Source organism: Penicillium digitatum, chromosome 3 (genome assembly GCF_016767815.1).
Source record: "Penicillium digitatum chromosome 3, complete sequence".
NCBI lineage: Eukaryota > Fungi > Ascomycota > Eurotiomycetes > Eurotiales > Aspergillaceae > Penicillium > Penicillium digitatum.
Genome location: NC_089386.1, coordinates 203,445 through 215,062, shown reverse-complemented (window position 1 = coordinate 215,062; position 11,618 = coordinate 203,445). Strand labels below are relative to the sequence as shown.

The following is an 11,618-nucleotide window of genomic DNA, read 5'->3' as shown; positions in this document are numbered from 1 at the left end:
TCTATGTTGAACAGGGGGCAGCGGCCCCATGGCTTTTGTTATGTCCGTGTCTTCTCCCCTACGTTTCACTGGTAGACACCAACCTACCTAGAATTCTCAACATAGCCAGCTTGACACGCAATTTGAATAATTTGAGAACAAGGAAGACAATATCAGAACACTACAAAGTGACCAGAAGGAGCACGCCACTGGTTCGTTCCACATCGGTACAAATCTTCACGATGGCTCCCAGTCAGACCCAAGCCCAGAAACAGCCAACTGCTGCCCAACTCGCTCAAATTGATGATTTCTATATCCCAGCAGATGAGGAGGATTGGAATGATTTAGTTTCCCGCAAAACAGGTTTGAGATGGAAAACAATCCACACCATCCCAGCTGACTGGGTTACGTCCGCCTCGGAGGCCACCGAGGCCCAATATGCGATGATCCGCTCGTACTCGCCCCCAATGTCCCGTGCCACGTCTTTCAAGGAAAAATCCCACCGATTTGGGTTCACCAATCAAGCCTTAGACGCAGCTGCAGACGTCCTCGCTGCCTCGGCGGAATGGTCCCGATACCTACGTCTTCTCGACACCCAGGATTCAATTGACGATATCTGGGAGACCAGCGATAAATGGCCAGGGTCTTTCTCCACCGTGAGAAGATTACAGGAACAAACAATGACGGTCTGCGGTGTTCGTGACGATGAGCAAATGGGCCAGCTCCCAGATGCCGAGGATGAAGCAACACCGAATGCCGCTGCCATCATCCTTCTTCAAAATATCTCTCACTTAACCTACTCTAAGCTAGAGTGGATCCTAAACCGTGTGCACTTTGTGAGTCAATTCAACCAGGCCAAGGTCAACGCGTTTACGGATGGTGCGTTACGGTCTAAGAGAACAATGGATATCTTCGCCATCGTAGAAGTAAAGAAGAGAGTCTTCTGGATAAAAACCGAAACCATCCTCATGCAAGAGGCCTGTGAAGTCGCGGGGTGGTTGATGAGCTGCCATGGGCAGATGGCCCACTTCAACGGGCAGTAAGTCAGTTATTAGATATTCGATCTCTTATCAGTGGCTTTCAAAAAATTTGACTAACTAGTTGCACTTGTCTTCTAGCTTCCTATTGATTTCACAAGACCGGCATGAGCTCTTCATCACCTTTGTGCCCTTCGAGGAGTAGTTATGAAGACTACTTGAGCAATGGAAGAGATACTGACGCGTTCCTCGTCATGAGAACATTCGGCCCCTTCCACACAGGATCAGCTAAGGATATGCATGAGTTCGGTAGGATTGTTCTCGCAGCCATCTCCATTGTCAAGCCAGTAGCCTGAACTCACTGGCCTTGCTCATTGTCTACTTTACGAAGTGCAAACCAACTGTTGGAATTACTTTCTTCAGTCTCTATCTTCATCTTATAGATGGTGCCAGGGCCTTTTGGCGGATGAAATCAATTTCGAATAAACTTTTATTGATCTTTCAACTAGAGGCTAAGGTCGGTTATAGAATAGCTAGCTGTCTTTGGATCTTGCCATGTGACTTAGGACCCGAAGTAGCTGCTTAATCAACCCCCTGGCACCGTGGCAGAAGAAAAAAAAGGGCCCCTTGGGAAATTCGATTACCTGGTAACTCCCTCCGACTGTTCTAACTCTGTGTCTGCCCTGGCTCGTGGGCGTATTTTCCGGAACATTCTCTGGAGGGCTCCTCCTTTCGCCGCGTCCATCTTCTCTACTTTCGATAAAGTCTACTTGTGGTCAGCGTGCTTGCCAAGTCTATCAAATATGTAGCTCAAACCGACCGTTGATGTATCCATAGGAACTGTGGGTCCTCTAGGATCTCCGACCAGGTCACCAGCCATAAATCCAAGCAGAATGTCCATATTCTTGTTAGCGACTTCGTTGGTCGAGAAATCTAGAAGCTGGGTTTTCTTGACGACTAGTTCTTGCTGGTTGGAATGAGCTTCGAGCACTCGAGCCTGCATTCGTCCGAAAATCGTGATGGCCATGACCTAGATTTTTCAAAAAGAGATGTTATCTTTCAAGAAGAATAAACAGGTCCTTAATCCATACTTACAGGAATAGTGTTATATTCCAAACATTCCTCTCCCTCGAGACGTGTAATCATAGCTGCGGCAAGGATCATCACTTCTGCGCGGAATAGCTCCTCGCCGGGTTCATCTTCAATCAAAATGACGATTAAAGTATGCGGTTTTCCTGCAGGATATAGAAGTTTCTTTGGCACAAAGGCAGATACCGGCAACCATCGCATCGAGCACCAGATAGCCGAGTAAAATCTCTCGGCGAAAATAGATGGTATTATGGACCCACTATAAAAGCATTCGTTAGTATACCAAGAGTTTTGTAAAGCCTGTCGGTTAGATCTCTTGCCTCTTTACCCATTTCGATATTTGCCTAAGGTTAGGTGGCACTCTGTCATCTCCTTTGGGGTAGAACTCTCGGCGGAATTGGAAAAACATCCGCTCCAACCCCAGATAGACAAACCAAACCTGGGAATGAAAGCTCTGAACTAGTGGATCATCTTTGGCGCTCTCCCATCCGTCAGTGATTTCCTTGAATTCTTCCTCGCATTCGACGTCGGTAATACGAACGGGGGCCACCCACGTTACCCCTCGAGGCTCAAAGAAAATCGGAGCTGAGGGATCGGAGTTTGAGGGCTGGAGGTGTTTCCCATCATCATCTAGCTCAAGCAATTGACAATCAATGCCAAGAGATTTGTAGGAGGCCGGGTCAATTTGGGCGGAGCTGTAGATTTCGACTCGCTTGTAAATCACATCGATAGCGGTAATGACTTTACTGCGGGCCTGTAAGTAGGTAGCGGCCCATTGGCGCTCACGACGCCTTAGCGTGGAGAAGCTAGCAGGCATTCTGATTAGACGGCGGTATAGTGAAAGCAAAATGTTAAAATCGATATTGGTTGCAGAGTTGAAAATTCGTGCGATTGATTACGAGTGTGATAGACAATGGACAATGAACAGTGACCAGGCGAAGTGTAATACACGCTGACTCAATACCCAGATAAGGCATGTGGTGCCTAAGTTCCCCCCCCCCCCCTTCCTCCTTTGTAAAGACATGCCTTTATCTGTGTGTATGTGGTGAATCTGATTCCTCTCACACTCTCCTAATCGTCTTCCATCTTTAAAGTGCCGAAAATGGGGTACAAAAGATAGGAAATACTCATCCATGGAACTACATCAAAGATTATATGCTGGCCACGAGACTTTTTAGGCAGAAATATCTGTAAGGACTTCTAAAGACGACTTCTAAAAAGACTCAAATGAATATCAGAAAGACTATCAAGGCCACATGGACCGACAACTTATAAACTATTCAACGGTGCTCGGAACCACATCCGAGTTCTTGTTTTAGGTCTCCTTTGATGTTAACTGTGTTCATCATTTTCTTTTAACTCAGTATAAATTGTATATCACAGAAACATGTTCTGCTATCTAAAATTTGGTATTCAGTCATTCAACCGGCATCAACAAGATCATCTTTAGGCAAGAGTAAGAATCTTTTGCAGATCTCTACCGTCCGCCTGTAGGCGTATCTTAACATCTACATTTATATTGGAGTACTCAAACTCCATTAAATCATACCACCTAAGCTTCAATCGTCAATTAATTGAAGTGGGACGGTGAAGTTTTCCGGTTTCTTCTCCAATGACAAGGCCTCTATGAAGAAACTAGATCTCATCTTATAAACGAAATTTTTAACAACGGGAGCATTCTATGATCGAGTCGCGCATATCATGACATCAAAAATCGATTACGTGACGCAATAAGCTATTTGACTACAACATCACATATGCGTAATGCGCTCTAACCTTCTTGGCATCGCATTATCACCACCTTTGGGCAATCCCTTGTCTTTAACTTACCCGAAGTATCTATGAAGATTCATTAAGCTGCAGAAGTATGGGATCGGAACTTCACCCCATTCTGGGGTTTCCGGTGTCAGCGCAAACCGTCTCCGTTTCCTTGATTGATTGGTACATTCATTCCCTCGGTTTTTCTTGAATTTCAATTTTTAGGCATGCGAAGTACGCTAATTCTCTACAGTGGTGCTCGTCTAGATCTTCCAGCAGAACTTTTCTTATCTCCAAATATACAAGGCCACGAGCGCCTTCGAATCCCGTCGTATTCATTTTTCATAAACCACCCATCGAAAGGCAGAGTGTTATTTGATCTGTCTCTGCGAAAGGACTTTCAGAATCTCGCCCCGGTGACGGTGAATCGTATAAACAACCCAAGGCTGGAATGGAAAGTGTCAGTGCCCCAGGATGTACCCGATACACTGATCGCAAACGGAATTGAACTACACGAGATAAAGTCGATATTTTGGTCGACTCAACACTTTGATCATATTGGGGATACATCCAAATTTCCGAGCAGTACAGAATTAGTTGTCGGACCGGGATTCACCAAAGCATATACCCCCGGGTATCCAGATAACCCGGATTCACCAGTGAAATCGGCTGATTTGAAGGGGCGCCGAGTGATTGAACTGGATTTCGACAGTTATCAAGAGCCTATCTCTATCGGACGTTTCAAAGCGTTTGACTGGTTTGAAGATGGAAGTTTTTATTTGCTCGATGTACCAGGTCGTTCGGTTGGTCATCTCTGTGGCTTTGCTCGCGTGAAACCGGATTCTTTCATCTTGATGGGCGGGGTGAGTGTTGATTGATACGATCAATAACATCGACGCTAACAGACGTCAGGATTGCGCCCATCATCCCGGAGAATTTCGGCCTTCGAAGATTGCTCCTATTCCTAAAGATCTTACTCCTTTACATGTCGCGGTACATTCGAAACAAACATCTGTTTGCCCCGGGAACATTGCTAAAAAAATCAATACAAAGTCAGATATCGAACGGTCACCGATCTACAAGGCTGCTGCAATGTTTACTTACGACGTCGATAAATCCCAGTGGAGCGTGGAAGGCGTCCAAGAACTTGATGCCCGTGAAAATGTGCTCGTGATCATAGCACATGATGGTGGGATGTTGTCTGTACTCCAACAGGCAAAAGGGAAAGGAACATCTTACCTTTTTCCAAAAGGAGAATTGACCGAATGGCAAGATAATGAACTCAAGGAGGCTGTTAAGTGGCTTTTCCTGTCCGATCTAGCAGTTACTTATTGATCATAACAAGGATCCTCTGCATTCCTCGGGTGTTTTGCGAAATCATCTCAGCACAAATTGCACACAGATCATTTAAGCAAAATTCACGGTACTTACAGAACAACCTAGAATGCGATCTAAAGATCCCATTGGACCAGCTCTATTTTTTTTTTTTTTTTAATTGCAAAATTTGTGGTTTATCACTAGCTTTGAGGACTCCATTTCAGATCGATTGGAACATCTTCTTTCGCTAACATATTATTTATCTCACCCTCCCGTTTCTGTCAAATCTCCTTATTTCCAGTACACCAGTCGTCTGAATATTGATCACAACAAATAACGGGCTATGTCTCTCTGAATTACAGCCGAGGAACATCTCTCTTACTACGAGATCCTTGTTTAGCATAGAAGTTTCAAAAAGGTCCATTCGTAGAAGCGATGTTGCGAATACATCCTGCAAACAATCCTTCAGCTTTAACAGAAACCTCTAGTCTTAAAATCCCGGACTGTTTCTCTAGTTCAGCGTCAAGATTAAGATTTGAGGCAAGCAACGACTCGTTCACCGAGGAGACCATGACAACTTCATTCAAGCGCCTCGATAGTCTCTCCCTGATCTGAAAGAGAGTCTGGTCCTCTTTCTTGGGAGCTGGAGAATAATGAAAAATACTCTTGTGCATTCTACCAGACTACAGGTAAAATGTAGTCAGGCTCAAACAGAGGCGCCTCATCTCATCATCTTCCTTGTTGTAATTTCCCCTCTTCTCATGAGCTGGCCATCAACATTTTAGCAGACAAAAACGTGTTCATGCCCGTCAGAAGTACAACCTGGAAATCAGATGATTGTACTGATGCCGGTCAAAATCTGACCTACACATGGTCGACCTGTGAATACATTATTGCGATGCGGTAGATCGTTAGGAACTATGGAGCAGCGTTATCGGATCAAAGCTGTAGACCCCCATCTTTGATATTTTGGAGTCAGCGTAGGAAAAAAAAGTCCAACTTAGTACGATCAAATCAAATAGAATCTTATCTTCCCCCATATGTGCATCCCCACTCCCCCATTTTCAATCCCCTCACGATATGCAAGACTGCCACGCTATATAGACGGGAGGGCCATAGTTTCTCCCATCCCCAATTTGATCCCAAATACGTACTGTTATCCATTCAAAATGTGGCGAATTTTCGGCTCAGGAACCATAGCAAAAGAAGACTCTCCACGTAGTCTACCAGCATCATGGTATCGCTCAGAAGCAATGTACCAATTGGAGAGACGGGCAATCTTCTCCAAGCGATGGATGCTGCTCACCCACTCCAGCCGCTTCACGAAAGCAGGAGACTACCTCTCTTTCACAGTCGCTAATTTCTCCTTTTTCCTCATTCAGGACCGAGATGGCACAATCAACAGCTTCCATAACATCTGCCGCCACCGCGCATTCCCTGTTGTCCAATCCCCTTCCGGCACAGCGCCCATATTGAGCTGCAAGTACCATGGATGGTCATATGGACTGAAGGGCAATCTTGCCAAAGCTCCACGATTCGAGACAGTACCTAATTTTGATAAAACCCAGCACTCGCTATACCCAATCCATGTACATGTCGACAAGGCTGGCTTTGTGTGGGTCAATCTGCAGGCTGGTGAGACTGATGTGAAATGGGAAGATGATTATGGAAAGGTCGATGAGGAGCCTAGGATGCAGGACTTTGATTTTGCCGCCGAGTACAAGTTCGATCATTACTGGGAAATGGAATTGGATGCTAATTGGAAGAGCATCATCGACAATTACAATGAGTGCTACCATTGCGCTACTTCTCATCCACTGATCAAACGCATTTCGGATTTGCCCAAATATCGGGTTGAGCCCAAGGCCCGGTATATGGAGCATCATATCTTCAATAAGGAGGGATCCGATAGCCAGTTCCGACGGGCCATCACGTACTTCTACCCAACGACTTCTGTCACAGTGACGTGAGTAGTATATTCCTCTTTTGAGCTGGCCGTTGGCTGAGCGGACTAAACCTAGTGACAAATTCTTTTATATCCAGCGCATGGTTCCTGTATCGGCCACTTCGAGCAGGATCGAAAATGAGATTTATCGTCACCGGGATGCCACTGATGGAGAATTCGAGAATATCAACGCATTTTACAGGCAAGTCCTCGACGAGGATAAGGAGCTTTGTGTTGGAACCCAGGAGAACCTGGGTGCTAAAGTTTTTACGAATGGCGAACTGCACCCTGACAAAGAGAAGGTAGTGCTCACTATGGTCAACCTGTAAGAAGTTACTAAAGTAGAAATTAGGGGCCGATACACTTCCAAAGCAGCGTCAGAAAAATGGTGATAGAACATCGACAAAATGAAGAAAAGCAAGGAGGATCTGAGATTTGGCCGGCCACCCCGAATGCTCGGTTGTCGAACAATTCAGCAGATGAGAGCTTCTGTTCACAGTTGGAGGCGTCTACTTGTATCGCCAAACCGGAGCTGGCTTGGTAGCCTCAGGATTGTTGCTATACTTTCGTACATGTTGATTGAATTAAAAAGCAGAAATTGGAACTGGGGCCTCTGACATCCCGGTCGATTACCTACTAATACATTGGTTTCGGTTTTCTCAGTCCAGGACGAGATTTATGAGAAAGATCATGACAGGAGCGGGATTACCCTACGCATGTATGGTAACTAAAATGATCTCCAAGTTTTTGCACTGAAAAGTTGTGAGATGGCTGCTTGCTTGTCTATCCCAAATGACATCTTATTTTGGAAAGAAATTTCACATGCCACAGCGTGAAATAACTTCATTGGTTTTTCTGTTCTCCTGCTCCCATCAGTCGATTTTCCATTTTAATCGCTTCCAATATCCGTGGACTTCAATTTCCATGTGCCGCTGGTGGGACGTTCAAGTAGGACATGGACCGCGTGGAGTCCGTATACAAAAGCGTGACTCTTTTATCCCCTTCGCATCTCTTGAAAAAGACTTCACAACGCCGCTGAGAATTCTGGTACAATTCAATCTTACCAGCTTGGCTATAAGCATGTGTATTCAAAAATCTCCAACACATCGTAAGAAATGAAGAGAGGCAAGGCGGCCTGCATCATGAATTCGCTGACCAATGACAACACCCAAAATAATCAATCATCTATTGACTCAACTCTAGCGGGTTGTCCCCGGTCTGCTTCTGCCCCCCAAGACTAGTAACACCACTCTGCACGCCCTTTCCGGCGCTCTTCGTTGTGTTTCCGACCCCTTCCGTCGCCCCCGACACAGTCTGTCCAAGGCCTGATGTTGCGTTGCCTACGGTTGAGCCGAGACCGCCGACTGTGCTGCCTAGTGTGTTCGTTACGCCACCGACTGTCTTGCCCAAGGTATCGCCAAGACCGCCGAGGAGTCCGGCTATAGATATTTGGTTAGCTGGGATTGGGATTGGGAGTGGGCTTGGGTGTGTTCATGGGCAACGTACGGTTCTGTTCATTGGACATGGTGTGGTTAAATGTGGTTTGAATTGTAGGAAGTTGAGGAATGGATAAAATCAATGTGTTGACGGTCGTGCATGGCCGAGTCGCAGGCATCGCTGTCTTGATTTATATCAACGCCAAGCCCTAAAACCAGTTACATAGCCATGATATAATTCGTGCAACATCCACTACTTTCGGGCAGCCACCGATCGAGCTCTATCTCTTGGCTGTATCCATCTGACGTATAGCTCTACCCCATGTCCCCCGCAAGTGGATAATGGGATGTCATTAATGGTTGAAATTGTCCAGTCGCTCGTAGAGGGTGGCTGAGAGACTTTTTTCTAGGAAGTCTCTTAGATAAAATCTCTGTGGCGAATGATGGATGACTGGTGAGGGCTCGTTGTTGTGTCGTTTCCAATTGGGAGAGTCCAGGGGAATGACGTCATTTAGTATTCGATGTTTCGATCAAGTGGACCTGACCAGGAGATATTTACTGTAAATGGTAGCAGATTGATTGTTTGCAAGGGTAACTTGGTTCCGATCACATAGGCTAGTTACGATTCAGAAGCATAAGGTCCCAGGGCCATCAACACTTCTTGTAGAGACCAGACTAGTGTCTGTGTCTGAAGTCTTGTGGGCGTAACGAGGAACAGCAAATCCCATCGACATATTTACAAACTCGCCTTTCCACGAGATTCATAAGGCATGAACAGCACAAGAATACCCGCTGCGATGAACAGTGCTCCGCTAACATAAACAGGTACAGCGGTCGTGAGGTCAGCAAACATGGCAATAATGGGAGCCATGATACCAAAGATCCGGTTCGCAGACGCAGTTAAGGCGTTGCCCGTACCCCGATCCTTGGTAAGGAAGATCTCAGGCGTGTATGCGTACAATACGGCGTACATGAGGCTGCTCATGAAATTAAAGGCGCAGTTCCAACCTAGCAGAGCATTTGAGGTGGTAGCTGTTGTCGATGCAAGAAGAAAGGCCCCAGTTATAGCTGTCGAGCTACTGAGAGCTCCCTTCCGACCAAAGCCCGGTAATTCAACCAGCACTCCGCCTAGGAGACAGCCTGGTATGCCCATCACGGCAATAATCAACGAGTTTCGATACGTGATGTATGTCGACCCATCACCAAATTCAGCGCCTCGGGTCTCCTGGATATATGGAAGAAATGCATTGTATAATGGAAACCCGAGACCAATGAATGCCCAGACGACGAGGATCAATGTTGTAGCCCATGCTCGCTTGGGAGTGTCGAAAAGAGCGCGGATATGATCAAACCGCACGGTCTCTAGACGTTGGCGGACAACATTTGCCGCAGTGAAATGTTGTATCTCGCCCTGGTCGAAGGCGTCGAGCTCGGTTCTCGTCAAATCGGAGGTTTCCCCATTTCTTCTGGCAACTTCATGGACGACCTCCACAGCCTGCTCATTCCTCCCCTTCCCCATGAGGTACTTGGGCGACTCGTAAATCGTGAAAAACACCAACCGACCGACGAACATGATCATCGCGATGCCACCCATCGTGATCATGAACCATCGCCATCCCATATTATCGGCTTTTGTACACCCTTCTGCCGAACCACAAGTCCTGTCTCCAAGCAGTGGCCAACCGATCAGATTGGCCACCACCTGTGCTAAAGCCCAGTCAATCGACAAGATAGTCAATAGGTACTGATGTGATCCAGGTAGGAACTCGAGAAAGATGGCCGAATCGACTGGCAGATTCCCACCAACGCCGACAGACCACAAAGCTGCAAACACACAAATGGCTGCGAAATTGGGTGATCCGGCCGCGATCAGACCAAACACAGCTGTGATTCCAATCGTCAAGTTGAACGCCCATCTGCGACCGAAAAAATCGCATCCAAATCCCCAAAACACAGCACCGACTAGCAGTCCGATGTTTTGTGCAAGTGTCAACAACGGCGCTTTCGAGGGATGAAACTCGTTCGAGACTGCCGGGAGAATCAGGGAGGTAACGATTGGCCATAGGTTGTCGCTCGCCCAGCCAAATCCAATTACCACGAAGAGCTGCCACTGGTATCGGCCCATGCCGATAATCTGAATCGCGTTGTTGAGAATCTCGGCTTTGGCCCTGTAGTTCGCATCGGGACTTTCATCTCGGGGGAGAGTTGGGCGCTCGGTCGCCGTTGGCTCGAGGCCAGGCGATTTGGTCACTTCTGGCATGTCGTTTTGAGAACAGAAGATAGGAAAGAGGAATGAGGTAAGGGCATGGTGGGGGCGCGAGCGCTTATACCCTGCCAGTCTGCATTCTCGCTCTAACCCTGATCAGGTTGAAAACTCCATGCATCTAATCGTAGCCCATGCAGTAGCTTGTACATTAACTTTGGAGAATTCCGTTCTTTTCCCCCAACTTCGATTGGTTTCTTTGATGGCGTGATAGATGGGCGCATTTGTGTCAGAGGGGTTTTCCAATGTGCATTTTCCCATGTCAGAAAAGGACGGTCTGTGGCAATGGCACCTTGCAGGGGTCTTGTCCGTGTCACGTGGAAGGCTGCGAAGCATTTTGTTAAACCGAAGCTTGAGGTTTCTGTGGAACGAAATACAGCGTACTTTTCCACTAGATTGGAAGGACATGCTGCTCTTGGGACTATCAATTTTGAGGAGAATCTCGGCACTTGACATGATCACTCACATTCTGCCTTTTGTAATCCCAAGAACTGGAGTCGGAACCATTGCAGTCTCGACATGGTAATTATCCCAGTGCCGGGTACCAGCCACGAACCTCTAATATATCGTTGATCTCACGGAGATCAGATAGAGGGTTATGTCGCTCCCGGCCATCTTCACTCTGGGGCTTCTTCATCCATGTTGCCTTCCAACAGCCCTCCCAGATAGCTCTGCATCCAAAGAGCTCCCAGACGTAGATTTGTGCGTCTTTTCCGTGGATGGGAGCTTTTTCTGTCATATATAGCGTGAGAACTTCACTCCTGATTGATTGTTAAGGGAAGGAGGTCGATTTACCCAAATAACTTGAGCCCAGATGCTCTGTCCATGACTTTCCTCGTAGAGCTGCTCCATTA

At 46.7% G+C, this 11,618-nt stretch overlaps 5 protein-coding genes across 5 annotated transcripts; 2 read left to right on the top strand and 3 right to left on the bottom strand.

Annotated features, from left to right (window-relative positions):
* Positions 1–221: 221 nt before the first annotated feature.
* On the top strand, positions 222–1,022 carry Pdw03_7647 (alcohol dehydrogenase, putative; the record flags this gene model as incomplete). The annotated part of the gene is made up of 1 exon (XM_014677314.2): positions 222–1,022. One exon carries the CDS (start codon positions 222–224, stop codon positions 1,020–1,022), a length of 801 nt encoding a protein of 266 aa, XP_014532800.2.
* Positions 1,023–1,722: 700 nt separating this feature from the next.
* Positions 1,723–2,862, bottom strand: Pdw03_7646 (RNA polymerase Rpb2, domain 7; the record flags this gene model as incomplete). Its single annotated transcript, XM_066101726.1, has 3 exons — positions 1,723–1,986; positions 2,052–2,304; positions 2,480–2,862. The coding sequence occupies 3 exons, from the start codon at positions 2,860–2,862 to the stop codon at positions 1,723–1,725; spliced, it is 900 nt and encodes a 299-aa protein (XP_065956809.1).
* Positions 2,863–6,289: 3,427 nt separating this feature from the next.
* Pdw03_7645 (Aromatic-ring-hydroxylating dioxygenase, alpha subunit) lies at positions 6,290–7,394 on the top strand (the record flags this gene model as incomplete). The annotated part of the gene is made up of 2 exons (XM_014677311.2): positions 6,290–7,086; positions 7,142–7,394. 2 exons carry the CDS (start codon positions 6,290–6,292, stop codon positions 7,392–7,394), a joined length of 1,050 nt encoding a protein of 349 aa, XP_014532797.2.
* An 856-nt stretch (positions 7,395–8,250) lies between these two features.
* On the bottom strand, positions 8,251–8,590 carry Pdw03_7644 (Herpesvirus Glycoprotein B; the record flags this gene model as incomplete). Its single annotated transcript, XM_014677310.1, has 2 exons — positions 8,251–8,504; positions 8,572–8,590. The coding sequence occupies 2 exons, from the start codon at positions 8,588–8,590 to the stop codon at positions 8,251–8,253; spliced, it is 273 nt and encodes a 90-aa protein (XP_014532796.1).
* Positions 8,591–9,237: 647 nt separating this feature from the next.
* On the bottom strand, positions 9,238–10,761 carry Pdw03_7643 (Sugar transporter, putative; the record flags this gene model as incomplete). Its single annotated transcript, XM_014677309.1, has 1 exon — positions 9,238–10,761. One exon carries the CDS (start codon positions 10,759–10,761, stop codon positions 9,238–9,240), a length of 1,524 nt encoding a protein of 507 aa, XP_014532795.1.
* Between the last annotated feature and the right edge of the window lie 857 nt (positions 10,762–11,618).